Consider the following 19,603-nt stretch of genomic DNA (forward strand, 5'->3'; position numbering starts at 1 on the left):
CATATTAAATGTTTTCACATGCACGCACCACCGAGATATTTTTAAAACATTTTCAGATTTACTGTGAATGAAAGATCTTGCACAAAAACATTGTTCTCAGTTAAGCTAAATAGGCTGATAACACTGGGGAGTTTTTGTTGAGTTAGGTCTGACAGCTGTTTTTAACTAATTTTTGGGTGCGGAATCCAAAACTGATCTCAGTTTTTCTCTATCACGTCAAGTTTTTGAACTATAGGATCCCCGTTTTCTTGAAAAATATGAAAAATACTGTACTTAACAGATATGTGTGTGATAGTACTGACCTATTGGGAGCTGCACACACCTCTCACCCCACTGTCTCAATTGTGACTGCACAAACAAGTTGCCACGTAGCTGTAGATGAGTCCAATCGTAATCAGCTGGCAAGTCTTACTACAGCTAATCAGTGGAATTGTGCTTATCTGGAGGGTAAGCTGTGGAGAAAAAACTTGACGTGCTAGAAAAAAACTGACTGCAATTTTGGAATCAGCATGCCAATTTTAGTTTAAATCAGCATAAAAATCTAACTCAACAGAATGTTTTTTTCAAATTGTTCCCCAGTGTAATCAGACTGAAGTGCCGTTTTGTTTTCACTTCATTATTCGGTCTTTCTTTGTGGCTGTTTGAGCTGTTTTCTGTTTGGGAAATCAGTGGAGATATCCTCAACAGTGGCACAGTCGTAGCTATTACTAATAAAGCTAATAAATAAAGCTAGCTAATAAATGTTAGTTATCCTCACTTCAAAATGAAACTTACTCTCCAGTGTGTATATCTGCTCGGCCAATTTGCTTCATGGAATAAAGAAACAATCTGCTCTCTCTGGTTTTGGTGGAATGTAACTAAGTACATTTACTCAAGTACTGTACTTAAGTACAAGTTTGAGGCACTTGTACTTTACTTTTAGTAATTCCATTTTATGCTACTTTATACTTCTACTCCACTACATTTCAGAGGGAAATATTTATCAATTTCTATAGATTTGATTCAACTAACAATCAACTAATAAATGATGATGCATTATTATGGATTAAGCTACCAGCAGTATATAAAGCAGTTAAAATAGCTCCACCTTTACCAGCTGCAGCATTAGTGATGCTTACACGTGAATGTGTCAATAATTATAATCCTATAATATTTATTATTTTGAAAAAGGTCGCTCTATATAGTGAGTACTTTTGGTACTCTAAGTATATTTTAACGCAAATACACTACTCACAAAAAGTTAGGGATATTCGACTTTCGGGTGAAATTTATGGAAAATGTAAAAAGTTCATGCTACAGTGATATTATATCATGAAAGTAGGGCATTTAAGTAGAAGCATGCAATGGTCATTTCTTCATCTCATTCCTCATTTCTGCTCAATGTGAATCGACTTCATGTGAAAGCTGAAAATCCTTAACTTTTTGTGACTAGTGTACTTTTGACTTGTAACCGAGTATTTCTGCACTGTGGTATTACTTCTTTTACTTAAGTAAATAATGTGAATACTTCTTTCACCACTGGTCAGCAGTGTGTACAGCAGCAGTGTAAATCTCCCAGCTAAACTTTATCATACCAGTATTTTAAACTTATGACGTCATTGTCCACCAGAGGGCGCCGACACAGCGTAAAATCCCCCACACAATATTTATCTTGCTAATCAAATTAAAGTCATTATCCTAAATGTTCATGTTGTGTGTTATGGTTATGGGTAACTGTTAGCGGCTTCTTTTATTTGATCCAGTTATTATTCTGCAAATGCCACTCAGCAGCTTCCCCATGAAGACTAATGAGAGAGAAACGGTGAATGAAGTGTCCAGAAGAAGAAGATGCAGAAAGAAGAGGAGGAGGCGGAGTGCTGCAGGAGCTTGGTGTGCTTTATTAGCTACAGATTAAAGGTAAAGGACGCGCCTCAGCCCTGGAGCTAAATAATCGTCAGAAACAAAACACACATTCTACTTGTGGCCAGCCTTCAGTGTAAAGGAGGGAAGACTGAGGCTTGTCTCGTACAACTCTTCGGGAGTGGTTTCATCCTAGAGGAGGTAGATGGTAACTGACTCCTTATAAGTTTCATCACTTTAATCATTTCTTTTTCTCGCTGTAGAATTTCCATTCGAGGCATAATTGGAACTATTTGAGCCCATTGTTTTCATGAGAAAAGTCTTTCTCAGTGCAAACTCGGACCACAAGTGTTTTACATACATTAAATCTTTTTTTGAAATTTACAAAATGATGGGCCAGGACGTTAATGTTCGTGAGTCTTCTGAAACAGTCTGTCATTCATAGTAGTCATAGTATGTATAATCAGAAATATTTATATGTGTCATGTCATGATGCTTACGTCACATCCACAGGCAACAGGGGCAGCAGCATATGAATGAAAACAGACTTACCAACGAGAATTACAACACAATTAAAATACAGTTAGAGAGCTACAACAAACTAAAAGCTACGCATTGCACAAAGCCTCAGTTGTGAACACAGGAAGACCAATCGGTTTGCCCCGTGGATGCGTCTCGCCCACTCCGGAGGGACGATGGGCGGGCTTTGTCTTTAAACTGCTTCAACATAGTTGGCTGGCAGCATGCCGGTCTTGCCGGTGCGCTGCACGGTGCCGTACATCCACCCCTCGTCAATGGACTGCACGTTGACGATGACGTCGCCATCCTTGAAGGACACCTCGTCGCTGTCGGCCGCAGCGTAGTCGTACATGGCACGCACGGTTTTCTGCGGAGAATAAAGGAAAGGAGTCAGTCAGAGTCTGAGTGCGTGTGAAAGTGCACCAGGGTGGTGCGAGAGTTTAAAGGATAAGGTTGAGTCATGCTGCCGGGAGCGAATTCATAATCTGGATACACAAAGATAGTGAAGACATTAAAGGTTTAGGCCACAAGAAAACATGTGGTGCAAGTCACAACGTATGACAACATGAAGTTCCCTGCTTCAACTTTGAGACAGAAAATGTAACTTTTAAGAATCATTTAACGGCCGGCTGAAAATCTGTGTTTCGCTGCCCTCTCTGGCTGAAAGTTTCGACCACAGCCGGTGTTACTGATGGATGTGGTCAGAAAGGGTTCTTCAGGGTTCTTCAGTTCTGCAGTGAGGTGAGAAGTTGAACCACTGGACTGTACTCTTTAAGCTTTCCATTCTGGCTTGTGCAGTGTGTGTGAAGTGAATGTGTGTTACTAACCCCGGTGGTAGAGGGGTGTGAGGGGACAGAGGAGACTGTGGTCTGCTGGGTGGCCACTGATGATGACCTCTGCTGCACCTCCACAGTCTTAGCATGCTGGTAGCCTGAGAAAAAGGGAAACGACAGACGAGGGACAGTCTCATCACTTGACCTGTGGTGTTAGATATACTGACACGCCAATATGATACATCATACAATATACTGTATTTGTATTGTTATAAGTTCGATGCGGTGATTCTGGATCATTACCGATAGAGGAGGCCATGAAGCCGTTGCTGTAGAGGGACATGTGGTGGTCAGCGTCCTGGGACACCTCAGACTTTTCGTCAGCCATGCCGCTCAAGGCGCTGGTGGAGCGGGAGTGCTCCTTGCTGCGACGCTGAGCTTGCACTGTCAGAACAGTGTCAGAGGTAAGATAGAGTTCAGTTTAATTAAACATATGGATGATTCTTTTTTTTTTTGATTCAGCTGGATTTTGTTCTTGTTCCTCATGAAAAAACTTGTGGAAACTGCCCTAACATTTTACCAATATTTTGGACCACGACAGGGTAACTCAAAAATGAATGGTCAGATTCTATTAATTTATTTGTATTCATTTAAATGTCAGAGTGTAATGGGCAAATTGAAGCATGCTGAGCTCATTCTCCAACCTCAGGCCAAACTCTTTGGGAAAATTACCATGAAATTTGATGATAACATCAAAGGACAAACTAAATCATCTAAAATGACATCTACTTCTTTAGACAGATGAGGTGATCCATCTCACCTGACATCATGTGCAGACTCCTGGACTGGATGTTGTCCTCAGCAGGGTCGTAGTCAAACACAGAGCCGGGGTTTGTGCGCCACACACGCAGATCTGAGGACACACAGTCAAATACCGGATCAGCGTTTAGAAATATAAAGTAGAAATGAACATAATGTAGACAAATATAACTAAAGATAAACATTTTAACGTTTGGCTCACGTTTGTTAAAATCAAGCAAGGTGATATCTACCATTCTCTATTAGGGAACAGAGTTGCAACTTGGTTAAAAATCTATTTCATCGTGTAGAAATCTTTCTCCAGATGGTTAGGAAAGTCTGAGGAATCTGGAAATTGGACTGTTTGACCTCTGACCTTCTAGAAAAACCTAAAATAAATGCTTGTAACTATACCAGTGATGGTCTCCTGGTCATGCTCAATGGCACGTCTCCTCTCCATCTCCACCACGCGCCTCTGGATGCCACGGTAGTTGATGTCGCTAAAGTCCTGGGTGTTCTTCTTCACGCGCTCTGTCACCGGGTCAGAGGTGGTGGGGGTGAAGCTGCCCTTGCTCTTCTCAAAGTCCTCGTGGTATCTCACCTGGAAAGCACCGATCACAGTTTATACATCACAGTGCCCAGCTGTTGTAGGAAATTACTCAGGCTTTAAGAGGGACTACCACATCGCTGGTTGTTAGAATAACAGTAGAGAAGTGGTGGCAAAATAAACCACCTGGGGTAGAAATAAAAGTTGTACAAACACAATTAAACAAAACAGCCACAAAATCTTACGCCAGAAATGATGCGCTGGGTCTCCCTGACGCGCCTCATCTCAGGTGTGTCCAGGACGAAGGCGGCCTTGCCCTGGACCTGCTTACGGAAACTGTCAGAGTACAGCACCTGGTGGAACAGAGGACACGCGGTGAGCGTCTGAAACGTATCAAGCCTGAAGCCGTCACACAGCAGCCGTTAGCATCAACAGCACAAAGGGTGGGGCAAGGAGACTAAATGCGGAGGACACACACAGCTGCTGGCATTACTGGGATTTCAGACGAATGAATTAGCAGGGAGATTTTTATTTAGAGGTTGAAGTATTAAATCAAACAAGACTACGTCCCAGCCTTCAGTGGGGGGACGGCAGGGGAGCAAGATGAAGTGGAGTAGTTTCAACAACAGGAGAGGTTAGAGGTGATGATGTGCACAGATACACCACAGCTGGTGGTATTAAACACCATTTAAAGAGAGAGTGCAGTGGGGAGAATTAATACAATTAACTAGTGCCGGGAGACAAGTCAGTTAGAAATGGTTAACATTTGAAGAACATTTCTTGAATAGAATATGTTCTTGCAGTGGTTCTGAAGGTACCGAGCTAATGTTTTCTTGGTTCCTTTTGACTCGCTCCATCTCTGGAGTAAACACCACAGGAGTTCCCTTGGCTGAACTGTCTTTATACAACACCTACAGGACAGAAGCACAGTGCCCCAGGGGGCCAATCAGACACTCTGAACCGTACACAGACCACACACCTATAGGACCGGTTTCATAGACTTGGATTAACCCCAAACTCTTAGAGAGAAGATACAGACAAAGCCGTTTTCAGGAAATTTCCAAGATTAATTAATCTCAGAGAAGGGATTGCTTTTAGAAGATGTGATATTTGTTGCTTTTGGAATATATTTAAGCAGTGTCTGAGAAATTTGTCCTATAGAGTGACTCATCCTGGCAGCTCCGGTCAAACAGCCAGGATTCTCTGTTGTAGAAACAAACACACTCCTCACGCTTCAGCAGGAGATTTAGCTTGTCATTTGCTGTGAAGTGGAAATTAATTTAGCGGCACGCAGCGGCTTCATGTGACACAAAAGCTGGACTGCGGGTTAGAAAAAATACTGTAGATGAGGGGAGGGGTTTGATGGTTGAAGATTAAAGATGACTTGAAGGAGTAAAAGGAGAAAAGAGAGAGAAAAAAAAGAAATGATGGCAGGGCTGGAGCTCAGGAAACTGCCGTCTGTGCCTTGGATGAGGATGGATGAGATGAGCAAGAGGTGATGAGAGTGTGAGATGATGGCAGGGGGGAAGGGGAGGGGGAGGGGGAGTAGCGAATGGGCTTATGATGGGAATTATGGATGGGCACTACTGTCCACTCTCAACAGTTAGGAGCACACAAGGTTTTGTTTTTGTTCCACTACCGAGCTGATGTGCTTCTGGGTTTGTTTGACCCGCTTCACCTCAGGGAGGTCCGATATAGCTGTGCCTCGACCCAAAGAGTCCTTGTATTTTATCTACCCAACAGACGGTTGGGGTTTCAGGCAGAGAAAGTGGAGGAAAAAGTAAAGAGCAGGTCAATCAGAGACAATTGTAGGACAGACAGAGACACAGCACAGCACCAAAAACTCACAGCAGACATGGAATTAAACACGCTTTTTTTCCTGAGAAATGAAGAAGCAGGTTATGTTAGAGACACAGTGGGGTTTAGCTGACCCCACAAGTCTCATCGGTGTTATATCTGCATGGTGGGTTTGATGTGACAAGCATAACAGTTAACGTAACACCACTAAACGAGTGGTGAAGGCTCATGACAGTGTGTTTGAGGGAGATGAAGACTGAGGTAGAGGAGCGGATGGAGGCAAATTAATGTACTGCACAAGAGGTTACAGGGTCACTCTGTGGAGTACCGTGCTAATGTTCTGCTGGTTGCGTTTAACTCTCTCCATCTCTGGGGTCTCTGATACTGACGTGCCTTGTCCCACTTCTGCTTTATATTGAAGCTTTGAATGAGACAGCACAGAAACTCAAATAAGGGTGGTATCACACTCAAAGGCAGATTAGTTTGGAATTTAGGAGAGATGGAAATTAAAATTAAAAAAAATCCAGGGAAGTGCAGCTCATTTAGGAGAAAAAAGGGGGGAAATTATGGTTTTGTGGAAATGTGAATTTAAAATCAAGTCATCAACTAAGGCTGGTAAAAGGGGCGTGATTTATGAAACTTAGTTAGGATGGAGGAGGGAAAACCAGAACTAAAAACATGGGAGGTCAAGTTTTCTAGACTTTTAGACAAGTAGGAGTGGTCAGAGGGCGTTATGATTATTAGGGGATAAGATAAGGGTCCTTATCCTCTACCAAGCTGATATTCTTCTGGGTTTCTCGGACCCGCTTCACCTCAGGGAGATCTGGTATGGCTGTGCCTTGACCAACAGAGTCCTTGTACTGTATCTGCCCATTACACAAGTTACACAGGTACAGAGTAAGACAGGGACAAACAACAGCACAGTATGTACTGGAGACACAGACATGTCCATCCGTCCATAACAACAGCATACACTGTGGAACAACTGACAATAACATGTTGTCACTTATACTGATTTTCACATATTTCAGTGGTAGTTGGGTACGTTGGCAATAAGTAAGGTTGTGAAATATGCACGTTCTGCTTTAAAATGGATGATCCTTCATTTAGTTTATTACTTCAGGGTTTAGATGCAATGAATTATCATGAGAAAGAAAAATCCTACAGAGCCCTCAAAGTCCCAATAGTGGAAACAAGAGCCATAAACACCGTATTGCCAAAAGTATGTGGACAAATATTACATGCATACATTGTTGAACAGGTCATTTCAACACCAGGGGCATTAATATGCTACTATACCAGCCTCCACTCTTTTTGGCCGCAGGGATTTGCTCCCATTCTGCCACAAGAGCATTACTGAGGTCCAACACTGATGTTGGGTGATAAGGCCAGACTCCCAGTCGGCGTTCCAGTTCATCCCAAAGGTGTTGGATGGGGTTGAGGTTAAGGCTCTGTGCAGGCCAGTCAAGTTCTTCCACACTAAAATGGGAAAACCATTTCTTTCAGGAGCTGGCAGGGGTGTCCACATACATTTGGCCATTTAGTGTATTGTGAAAACAAGCTTTTGTCTTGCAGAAATCAAGTTGTGCAAAGACGTTTCTACATCTATGTTTTTCCACGAGTTAACAAAAAAAAAACATTTGGGGCCTCCGTAAAATCTTGTAATTAGTAAAAAAACAAAAGAAGAAAAAACAAAAAAGTAAAATAATAAGCATGGAAAAAATCTCCATAAAAACTTGGATTGAAAATGGCCATTTGAGGAGATTACATGTCAAGTAGGGTCTGGTTATATTTTCGGACACTAGATAAGGAGGGAATATGGAGGGAAGGTAGATATGAGGAGCAGATGAAGGAGGGCAGGGTCACTCTGTGGAGTACCGTGCTAATGTTCTGCTGGTTGCGTTTAACTCTCTCCATCTCTGGGGTCTCTGATACTGACGTGCCTTGTCCCACTTCTGCTTTGTACTGAAGCTTTGAATGAGACAGCACAAAAAAAGTCAAATATGGTGGTAACACACTCAAAGGCAGATTAGTTTTCAATTTAGGAGAGAAGGAAATGCCAAAAATAAGGAATTAAAATAAAAGAAATCCAGGGAAATGTAGCTAATTTAGGGGGAAAAAAGGGGGGAAATTATGGTTTTGTGGAAATGTGGATTCAAAACCCAAGTCATCAACTAAGGCTGGTAAAAGGGGCGTGATTTATGAAACTTAGTTAGGATGGAGGAGGGAAAACCAGAACTAAAAACATGGGAGGTCAAGTTTTCTAGACTTTTAGACAAGTAGGAGTGGTCAGAGGGCGTTATGATTATTAGGGGATAAGATAAGGGTCCTTATCCTCTACCAAGCTGATATTCTTCTGGGTTTCTCGGACCCGCTTCACCTCAGGGAGATCTGGTATGGCTGTGCCTTGACCCACAGAGTCCTTGTACTGTATCTGCCCATTACACAAGTTACACAGGTACAGAGTAAGACAGGGACAAACAACAGCACAGTATGTACTGGAGACACAGACATGTCCATCCGTCCATAACAACAGCATACACTGACAATATCACGTTGTCACTTATACTGATTTTCACATATTTCAGTGGTAGTTGGGTACGTTGGCAATAAGTAAGGTTGTGAAATATGCACGTTCTGCTTTAAAATGGATGATCCTTCATTTAGTTTATTACTTCAGGGTTTAGATGCAATGAATTATCATGAGAAAGAAAAATCCTACAGAGCCCTCAAAGTCCCAATAGTGGAAACAAGAGCCATAAACACCATATTGCCAAACGTATGTGGACACCCAGATGATTGTTGAACATGTCATTTCAACACCTGTGGCATTAATATGCTGCTCCACTCTTTTGGCTGCATGGGTTTGCTCCCATTCAGGACCCTCACTGATGTTGGGTGATAAGGCCTGACTCCCAGTCAGCGTTCCAGTTCATCCCAGAGGTGTTGGATGGAGCTGAGGTCAGGGCTCTGTGCAGGCCAGTCAAGTTCTTCCACACCAAACTGGGAAAACCATTTCTTTATGGACCTGGCAGGGGTGTCCACATACCTTTGGCCATTTAGTGTATTGTGAAAACAAACAATTACATCTCATCAAGTATCTACATCTATGTGTTTCCACAAGTTAACAAAACATTTGGGGCATTTGGGGGCTCCGCAAAATCTATAATTAGTCAAAAATATTTGAATAAACTAAAAAGTAAAATAATGGCATGGAAAATCTGGCATTACATGTCAAGTAGGCACTAGATAAGTATGGAGGGAGGACTGGTTGAGGAGCAGATGAAGGAGGGCAGGGTCACTCTGTGGAGTACCGTGCTAATGTTCTGCTGGTTGCGTTTAACTCTCTCCATCTCCGGGGTCTTGGGCAAGGCTGTTCCTCCTCCCAAATCCTCTTTGTACTGAATCTTTACATGGACGAGGGATGAAAGCAGCAACTGGATTTTAACTCTTGGATAATGAGGACTAGGTGCTGGATTTTATTTCCAAACTAAACCTGATCTAGCTGTGTCGGGCACACATCAATAAAAACACACTGAATGAAACAAACACATAAATCAACATTTAAAGGGACACTTCCACAACAACATGATGAACAAAGTATCTAACAACACACAAGCTCTGCACTAACTAGTATAAATGTTACTCTATAGAACAAATTGTCAAGGGTTAGTTGCGTGAATTAAAATGCTGCATATTTTGGTCCAAAGAAATAAGGGCTGCATATCAGGGATTGTTAAATATGAGAAAGAAAGTTAAAAAAAATCAAGAAAAAAAAAAGTTGATTAAAAGAAACAACATGTTATTAGAAACCATTAAGAAAAACTGATTATGGAGTAGATACCAAGCTGAAATTCTTTGTATTCTCTTTAACACGAAGCATTTCAGGAGTATCCTTTACAGAAGACACTTTGCCCTTTATGTTTTTAAGGTCAATCTGGTATTGAAGCTACAGGGAGAAAAACAAAAGTGCAGTTAAAATGTTTCACCATGATAAAGAGGTAAAATAAAAAAGAAGCCAGAAGAGAAACGACTTGTTCCTTAGAAATGTACCATAGTTTCTGCTCAGGATTAGCTTGACAGCTATTTTCACTTATACGCTCGAGTAAATATTGCTTTGAGTATTCAATTAAATTAGAGAACACCGTACAAAAGTCATTCCGCTAACAGTACAAAAGTATAAAGTGTTGAAGATAATACTTTACAGCAGACATGCAGACATACACAGAGCCACCAGACACTAGAAGAAGCTCTGACTTCATACAATGGTCAAAGACATCTAGTAAGAACCAGCATAATTCATCATATACATGTATAACTTACAGTGCTGAAGTTCTTCTGGTTCTCACGGACTCTCTGCATCTCCGGAGTGTCCAGGACTGGTACGTAGTGAGACATGGTCTTCTCAGCTTCTTCTCTGTACTTTTTCTATTGGACAACAACACAAAAAGCAAGAATTTATTTCAGGACTCCTCAGTTAATTGTTTTGAGATGTCTCCAGATCTACAGGTAAGCAGCCTAGAAGGAGGTATTTCTTTTAATTTGGTAATCTACCTGGCTGACAATGTTCCTCATCTGCTGAGCATGGATGATGTCTGGGGTGTCGATGACAGTTGTGTAGCTGGCCCTGTCCATCTCAGCGGTCTGCTTGTACTTAGTCTAAGGAACAGACATGAAAGACATCACAGATTTTGACTATAAATGCAACCAAAAGCACAGACAAAAACATACTAGAACTGCTCCTGAGTGCAGCTCAGAGCAAACAATATGAAAACACAACATGATTCAGACCTGACTGAGGATGTCAGTAGCGTTCCTGGCCCTCATGAAGTCTGGGGTGTCCGTAGCCAAAGCCAACATTCCCTTGCCCTTGATCTCCAGCTCCAGCGCCTTCTTGTACTCTCTCTGTAAACATTACAGGTGATGAAGCGCATGAAAGCACTGCACTTGATAAAAGCAGACATGACTGGCAGATTACTATAAATAACAGGATTTCTACTCATTCATATCAGGGGGGTGGTGCGGGGGCTGCAAAACCAAAACACCTAGGGGAATGGTGAATGAAGCTGAGAAGAAATTAGGATTTAGGACAACATGGTAATTGTGCAGCAGATTGTGTGTGAAGGACAGTGTGTTAAAGCACAATTAGTCATTTTCAACAAACCTATGTTTTCTCTTCGAGTCAATTGCTTTACAGTGCTACGTCTATCGTGAACTCCAAAAATCAACCTCAAAAGCACCCAGGTCATATCTTGACAAGTCAATGAATCTAAATTAAATTGATCTACAATCACGGCTTTCTATCTTGGCCATAGCAAAGCTGCCTGTCTACATGAGCTGTAATGTAAACAAGTGAACTATAAACTAAAGAATAGTTTATTCAGCACATTTGAGGTGGATTTTTGGAATATTTATCAGACATAAAAGAATGACGTGTAAAAGAAAATCAAGGGAAAATCCAATAGGGTGAAGGTCAAGTTATGCTCATGAGAACATTTTATAGACATCAGAGAAAGAAGAGTGCTGGAAAATTAGTGGTGTCATAAAGCAGGGACAAGAGTAAGAGTCAAAACTCAGCAGTCGCCCTTTTAGTGTGACGATGAAGCTTAGTTAAGGGGACAGGATTCAGCAGACGATGCACCAAGAGCGGGATTGTGGGAAGGCACTCGGTTGAGAGCGTGATGCTGTTTCCATCACCTCTCAGTCAGGCGTACCTCGCACAGGATTTGAGTGGCATTCCTTGCTCTCAAAAGCTCCGGAGTTTCCTCCAGTACAGTTAGCCCTTTACCCTTCACTCCCTCTTCTAGATCCCTCCTGTACTCTCTCTACAGGACGGAAGAGGAACAGAGAGACTGCAGAGAAGGGCAACACAGGCAGGCCAGGCCAAGGCATACAGACACAGACAGTACAGAGGGAAAGCTCTGTTGCTTGCCCTTTGAGCTCAAAGTCACCAATCCTCCCACGAAAATAAGAATCTTAAGCAGTGACAGGTCTATTAGGTCTATCAAATCATTATATTACATTACATGTTATATTGCCACAGAGAGAGTGGAGATGTTGGTGACTTTGGCAAGAATCCTCATAAAAGACAAGGAGAACCACGTTTTATCAGAAACAAAAACAGCAAAAACAACAACAACAACGAAACTGTTCAAGTCAGCATTTCACCTTAAAAACATTGTGGGTCATTCAAATTACTGCATGCATGCATGCATGCAGACTATTTAACATTAACCTGTTGGTCTCCTGATGGTGAAATTATGAGTCCAAGATATCAGTGGATCCAAAAAAACAATACTAACTACTCCACTACAAGTCACACAATAGATAGGGAGGAGATGGATGAATGTTGCATTATTAATAGTTTATAGGTGGGTAGTGAGTCATGCAAAGAAAAACTAAACTTTAACTGCATGGGTGGACCTATAAGAAGTCAAGAAAGAAGGAAACACTTGAGGGATTAAAAAAAAAGTGGTGAAAAGAAAGAGGGACCGTGGTTGTGATGTAGTCTTAGTATGATTATGAAACATGGGTGAGGTAAATAGGGGAGGTTGTCGGGGAAAAATTATCCTTTAGTTACCTCACTGGCTATTTTGGTGGCGTGTCTGACATGTAACATGGAAGGGGTGACCTCCAAGCCTGAGAGGTTCTTGCCCCTCATGTGCTCCTCAAAGTCCTTCTTATAGTCTTTCTATTGGCCGCAAAGATAAAACAGGGGACAGACAGAGCTCAGATAACCACATGCAAGCAGTGCTGGTTCACAATGCAGTTACCTCATCCTGGTGTGCACCATTCTCCTTATAATGACACCAAGTCCTGTATCCGCAGTCTTTAAATGTGAGTATTTGTGCAATGTGTACGAGTGCATTTGTGAAGTGTAGGAGTGAGGAAGCAACTCTAATGTTTGGAGTCTGGAGTTTGTCACAGGAATAATGATAATCAAACTAAGTGTATTAAATGACTACAATCAAACAATATATAATTCAGGCTCCATTGAAATGTTCACAGACTGAGACAAACTAGACAAATATACTTTACCGTTGCCATCCCATCACGAGAGAGATTAAGCTGTCTGAACTTATAATATACACAGTATTAGGAAGCAACAATAGATATATGTGTTGGGTAAGTTTAATTTTAACACATTTTACACTGCCTTCTCCCAGTTTTTTTTTTATCAAGCAAAGCTAGTTAAGAGTAGGAAATGGTGAAGGACTAACAGTGGGAGTGATAATTCATTGTGATCTGAATTGTCAAAAAAATGAAAGCAACAAACAAATCACAAGATATTGTAACTAATAAGCACCAACACACAGTCTTGATTGAATAAACTGGCATTAAAGGCACTGTAAAAGGTCTTTCCAAACTTCAGAAACATTCTGTAAGTCCGATATAAACAATACCTGGACATCCAACAAGCTGAAGCATATCAATATATAACAAGAGGCATTACAATACAGGTTAACACAGAGCAAGCACCGAAGAGTCTTCAGCCTGAGAGACAGGCTTATAATACAAAGTGTATTGTATTTGTGGCTATTTTAAACACAGAGGAGACGGACAGGGTATTTACCTGGCTCTGCATGTGCTGGGCCTCCTTAGCAGTCACATATGTGGGGGTCTCAAAGTCCAGCATGGCCTTGCCCTTGTCCTTCTCATACTTCTCCTTGTATTTCACCTGAACAGCCCACACACATATGATGTCAACTGCTTTCAACAGACAGTTTGAAAAAATATCATGCAAGTACATTATATAGTGGTTTCCATTCATTTCAGTATGGTAGGAAAATCAAATAGAAAAACTGTAAGAGGTGTTTAAGTTGTGTAATCAATCACAGCAAGCATCGAGACTGCATTGGTAAATGTTCAATTACAGTTAAAATACTGTAATGTGCCAATGCTGACGTGAATGCAGATAGATTTGAAAAGCCTGCACTGCCTTATCTCATAATAACAATGTATAAATGTTCACTGTGATGGATTACACAACTGTTTCAATAGTTTAATAATTGATTCTTATATTGTATGGGCATTAATGGAAACTTATAGCTGTACAAATGTACAATATCATACATAAATGTCACCATTTGATGTATTGTACCAGAGTTACCACCCAAAGCTGTTATGTTGTCCTCAACTTAAATTATAAACAAATTCATTCAACCCCCGCCTGTAACTGCAAGAACTGAAGACATATCATATACACACAGTGTGTTCGAGTGGGTGGAGTGTTTATTGACCCCCAGAGTCTGTACCACTTACGTTGCTCTGAAGTTCAGAGGCCTCCTTGAGATGGAGCTGCTCTGGTGTGTCAGGAATCATATGGTAGTGACCCTTACTCTCCTCAAATTTCTTCTTGTAGCAGTACTACGGGGGAATTCCCAGTCAAGTAAGACAGCTCAGTACAGCAAACGAGAAAAAGAGCGTCTGTCTGGAGTTTACTCCCATCCATTACATAGTACAAAAAAGCCTCATATTTTATGACAGAAACAAAAATAGTAACATTATAACTGTGAAAACAGCTCTCAGCAATGTCAAAAAATATGACATGCTGACAAAACATTAAGTGGAAATGAAAAATGGCAGTTGAAAATTGTGTGAAAAATTATGTAGAATCAACGGAAAGGCATGGAGTTAATAAAAGACTGGTTTTGTACAAACTACTGGGGGAAATAAATCAAACTGAAAGAGTGAAGGAGTAGAGGTTATAGAAGGTGATAGTATGGGAAGGTCAAAGGTCAAGGGTGAGAAGGGTAAGGGTCACTACCAGATGAGGTGACAGAATAATGGATGTTTGGATGATAGAGTTTAGTGCATAAACCCATGAGATGGTCAATAATCTGCAGCACGTTGATTGTTACTGTGGTACGTGGGGTGACGGAAGCACTGAGTTCAGACACATTTCAATGAACCGCAGAGGGTGCACTGAAACTGGACTGACTCCCAGCAGCTTCCTGGGTGGTAATGTGAGAGGGTTAAGGGCCAATGATATCTTACGTTGCTGGACAGTTTGCTGGTGCTCAGGTTGTGCTGCATGGACAGAGACTCAGCCATGTCAGTCACAGGCTTGTGGATCTTCTTCAGGTCACCCTTGTACTTAACCTGCAGGTGGTGTTCGCAGACACAGTAATTACAAATTAACATATCTCACAGTTGGTGATCTTTGTAACTTATATATGGTTAACCTCAGATTATTAATGGTGTTTTATAATAGATTTGGGCTACTTCATAGGTGGTTGACAGAATGAGGTCGCTGTTTGTTGTTAAAAGGAACAATGCCGGTTATGCGAGCACCTACCTCACTAGCCAGTGCGCTGGCGTCCTTCAAAGTCTTGTAAATCTTACTCTCCTTCAGGTCATACTGTGGTTTCTTTCCTTTCATCTCCTTGTCAAACTTCTCCTTGTACTTCAGCTATTGGGGTGGGATAAATGTGAGAGTTAGTGTAAGTGGGAACTGCTGAGGGGACAAAAACCAGTGGAATATTTACAGACTCCATCCAACTGGAAACATTTAAAAGGACAACATAATGCTTTTTCTATAGTGTATAAAAAGGGACAAGTAACTCAGATTTCTTGTAGATACTTTTATGTAAATGCTTTGGACATGCTGTGTACTGTATGCTTCTCATCTGTAGTTTGTATCCCTTGTTATACAAGAAGAACAACTGTAGTCAGACTGTGTATCCTCTCAAAGTGATTTTTTTACATGCATCAATTCAGTTCTCCTTTTCATTCAGCAGTGATAGTGCTAATTAGTCTTACAAGTCTTAGACATTAGAATGCATCTCAAATGAGTTTCAAGTGAAAATCTGTAACTCCTATATGATTTCCTCTGTTGGAAACTGCTGCTAAACTGTGATTGTTGTCATTATTTTGTTCCTGACCTTATGAAGAAACTACAATATTTTGGAGCTGTTAAAGTTTAAGTTGACTAGGTCAGTGTCTGTAGTCCTCGGGCAGGCAATAGTTGAAAGCACAGATGTTAAGAATAAAAGCATTGACAATAAAATCAATGATACTATGCAGATATAAACAGAGCCTGCACTACATAGATAGGCAGCTCTTATGACGCACAGAATCAACAATAGCATGTTAACACCTGTGCTTAAAGGTACCAGCCTCTGATTTGACTACACAAGATGCATTTTAGTGCCAAGCGTGAACAGAGCCTAATACAGCGTTCTGTGATCCTCATAAACGCAACATGGACATCATATATAATAAAGTATATATGGAAGAAGTAGGGCAGTACGATTGTGGTCGTGTTTCAGAGGGAGTCTGGATTGTTTATCTGCAGATCAGATCAGAGAAAGTGAGACAAAGCAATATCCTGAAACAGTGTCTTAGAAAACCACGTAAATCCAGCAGTAATAATGAATTAATCTGCACTGTTAACTTAGCCTACACTGCCCTCTAGTATCCAGATAAAAAGCAAGAACCTCAGCATTGTTGACTACTGGATATAAACGTCAAGCTTGTTCACTTTTAGAATTCAGCGACCCAGGAGAAAAGTGGGAAAATTACAAACATGTTGAACAAAATAAATAAAAGATTCATTAACATACAGTATTGGCACCAGTGCAGCAAATGCAGTAATGCAACACTTGTCTATGCTTAGGAATGAGCCACAGCTTGTCAGGCAAGCAAAAGAGCAGAGGATGCACACAATGCTTAACTGCACAGGTTTGTAAGCCAAATCAAACTAATCACTGTTGATAAAGTATATAAAGGATTTGATAATCTGAATCAAATCCTTTATAAAAGTTGCTTATGGCTTAAGACCCAGTGAACCAGAACCAGGACTCAGTAAAATAAGAAATCAACGAATCAGTCAGTCAATAGGTCGATAAGAATGGAACAGAAAGACAGAGGAGACAGACATATAGAAGCAGCCCTTCGGTTTCAGGGCATGAACCTCCTTACATCACTAGTCACGGCACTCATTTTCTTAATGTGGCGCATCTGGGGGGTATCATAGGAAGCTGCTCCATGGAGGGAGGGCTTGGCCTCCACCTACAAAGCGCAGTGAGATGGAAGGATGAGAACACATAGGCTAGGACATTATGGAAGGAGAGAGGAGAGGAAAGAGGTGAGGAATAAGGAGGGTAAAGTATAGAAGGACGGAGGAGTGTAGGTTTAAGGATGGGGGTGGGACATGTACAATGATATGAGCAGTTAAACATGTAAATATTTTTATGGAGTCACAACGACAGATTAAGGCATGGATTATAATGCAGGATGGTAGAGGAAGCGCTATGGAAGAGCTGCTAGTTCTATCGTTAAGACTGCTGCTAAGCATCTACCACAGCAATACTAGTCTGCAAATATTAGCTTATGGAAGCTGGTCTGACAATGACAGACACCTGACCTTTGCTGGTGTAATATGGCTTCCACTGACTGATTCCAGCCATCTTGTATGTAAAATAAATAAAGGAAACATTTTCTAGGAGATGATAACTGTAGGGAACCAGTGGGAAAGCAGCATGACTGGCTCGGGGCTTCAGGAGACAGATGGTTGATGTGGTTCGGTGTACCTGGCTGGTCAGCTTGGACACCTCAGTGGCCAGAGCGATGTCTGGGCGGTGGACCAGAGAACCTCCACGGCTGGCCTCCTCGCGGGCCTTGTCACGGTAGCCGACCTGATAGGGACAAGACCAGAATCAGTGGTCCATGTACAAACTGCAGTGGTGGTCTTGGCTTAGAACCAAAGATGAACCAACAAAAAAAAACAGTTCACATCATTGTTGTTTTTTAGTCAAACAGTGTTGGTATGGTACAGCATTTTCTAGGGAAAAATGTGCCTTCATGTGGTGGACCTTTCGGGGATCACGCCCATGTGACATATTTGCGCTTCTTCTTTGGCGTTCTTCTCATTAAAAGGTCTAATAACATCCAGCGAGCAGTTGAGCTGTGGGACAGGTTTATATCTATCTACATCTATTTATGGTTAACTGTGGAAGTGAAAATCAGGCTTGTGCACTTGACAAGATTCTGCATATTTCTGCCTTGGTGTGTACAAGTTTTAGTCTTTAACCTATGAGTTTGAGTTACCTCACTGATAAGTCTGGCAGCCTGGGTAGCCTTCTTAATGTCAGGACGGTCGACTACAGAGGTGTAGTGTAGGTTGGCTTTGGCATCCTTCTTGTAGGAAACCTGTGGGTTTGGGCAGAAGAGCAGACAGAATACAGTAACAGTGTAGCAACAACTGACAAGCACATCAAAAGAGAAATACGAGAGGCCGTGAAACTATCCCAACGTGGAGTTTGTATGCTGCAAATAAAATCAATACAATGTTATTTTAGCACAATTTTGGAGACTCACGCTGCTCTGATTCTTGGCCACTGACATGGCGTGCTGAACATCAGGTGGAACAATCATGTGGTTGTACACTGACTTGCCCTTTTCCTTCTCAAACTTTGCTTTGTACAATTTCTGTAAAGAGAGAGAGGAATGTCAAGGCCAGCAGCACAAAAACAGTCCAGGATTATGAGATGGCTGAGTTCATTTTGTAAAATAAATGAGAGACAGTTGTACCCCGCTGACAAGCTTGTTGATCTCCTTGCTGTGGGCAGTGTCACGAGTCTCGGACAGGGTAGTGAATGAGCCAGACTGCATGTCCTTCTTACTGGCCTCCTTGTATTTGCTCTGGGGATGAAAATGTGTTGTTTGTTAAAGTCATGAAAAACACTATTTGGTGTAATAGGTCTTCTTAACCTCCACATCCTTAAGGTTACAAAAAATGGTTGACTTTTTACTGAACGATACCTCTGATGCCAGAGTGCGCACAGCCTTGGCATGGAGGATTTGAGGAGTGTCCTGGACCGGCACATATTGGCCCTTTGTCTTTTCATACTTCTCTTTGTACTTCACCTGGAGGGAAGCAACGAGTAAAGTTTTAGTTTGTTAAACATTCAATGCGGAAGTAGTCTTGTTGTTTGAAATGACTAAAAAAAGATCCTTCGGTGAGTTAACTTCATGAAAGAGAAAAAACTTACAGTGCTGGCCATTTCTGCATTTTTCATAGCCAGGAGGGTGAGCTTGTCATCAACCACAGGTATCACACAGCCCTTCATCATCTCTTTGTCGTACTTGTACTCAACCTGTGGGTGAAACAATGGGAGCAAAATTAGACCAACACTGTTGGATGTTGTTCAAATGAAAAATGAAAATCACACATATAAAGATGAAGCACCAACTCACATCACTCTGTTGCAAGGAGTTCTTGGCAGCGTTGACAAAGTCGGGTCTGTCTGTTGTCCAGATCCACTTGTTCTTGGTGGCTTCATATTTCTTCTTGTAGTCAAGCTGAAAACGGAAGAAAATTGTGGGT

General features: G+C 41.5%; 1 protein-coding gene across 1 annotated transcript in view; it reads right to left on the reverse strand.

Annotated features, from left to right (window-relative positions):
* Positions 1-1,857: 1,857 nt before the first annotated feature.
* Positions 1,858-19,603, reverse strand: part of neb (nebulin) — a 58,295-nt gene continuing 40,549 nt past the window's right edge. Inside the window, exons 110-140 of the mRNA XM_070915276.1 lie at positions 19,474-19,578; positions 19,269-19,373; positions 19,039-19,143; positions 18,808-18,918; positions 18,595-18,705; positions 18,325-18,426; positions 17,808-17,912; positions 17,197-17,286; positions 15,572-15,685; positions 15,271-15,375; positions 14,536-14,640; positions 13,847-13,951; positions 12,854-12,964; positions 11,988-12,098; positions 11,065-11,178; positions 10,828-10,932; positions 10,597-10,701; positions 10,118-10,222; positions 9,588-9,680; positions 8,615-8,707; positions 8,152-8,244; positions 7,047-7,139; positions 6,602-6,694; positions 6,116-6,208; positions 5,295-5,387; positions 4,722-4,829; positions 4,344-4,530; positions 3,952-4,044; positions 3,435-3,575; positions 3,186-3,289; positions 1,858-2,725 (exon numbers count right to left, since the gene is read on the reverse strand). Of these exons, the coding sequence (XP_070771377.1) occupies positions 2,552-2,725; positions 3,186-3,289; positions 3,435-3,575; positions 3,952-4,044; positions 4,344-4,530; positions 4,722-4,829; positions 5,295-5,387; positions 6,116-6,208; positions 6,602-6,694; positions 7,047-7,139; positions 8,152-8,244; positions 8,615-8,707; positions 9,588-9,680; positions 10,118-10,222; positions 10,597-10,701; positions 10,828-10,932; positions 11,065-11,178; positions 11,988-12,098; positions 12,854-12,964; positions 13,847-13,951; positions 14,536-14,640; positions 15,271-15,375; positions 15,572-15,685; positions 17,197-17,286; positions 17,808-17,912; positions 18,325-18,426; positions 18,595-18,705; positions 18,808-18,918; positions 19,039-19,143; positions 19,269-19,373; positions 19,474-19,578 (3,372 nt within the window). The 3' untranslated portion in view covers positions 1,858-2,551. The remainder of the gene's footprint in view (positions 2,726-3,185; positions 3,290-3,434; positions 3,576-3,951; positions 4,045-4,343; positions 4,531-4,721; positions 4,830-5,294; positions 5,388-6,115; positions 6,209-6,601; positions 6,695-7,046; positions 7,140-8,151; positions 8,245-8,614; positions 8,708-9,587; positions 9,681-10,117; positions 10,223-10,596; positions 10,702-10,827; positions 10,933-11,064; positions 11,179-11,987; positions 12,099-12,853; positions 12,965-13,846; positions 13,952-14,535; positions 14,641-15,270; positions 15,376-15,571; positions 15,686-17,196; positions 17,287-17,807; positions 17,913-18,324; positions 18,427-18,594; positions 18,706-18,807; positions 18,919-19,038; positions 19,144-19,268; positions 19,374-19,473; positions 19,579-19,603) is intronic.

The sequence above is a fragment of the Enoplosus armatus genome, chromosome 11, assembly GCF_043641665.1.
Source record: "Enoplosus armatus isolate fEnoArm2 chromosome 11, fEnoArm2.hap1, whole genome shotgun sequence".
In the NCBI taxonomy this organism is placed as follows: Eukaryota; Metazoa; Chordata; class Actinopteri; order Centrarchiformes; family Enoplosidae; genus Enoplosus; species Enoplosus armatus.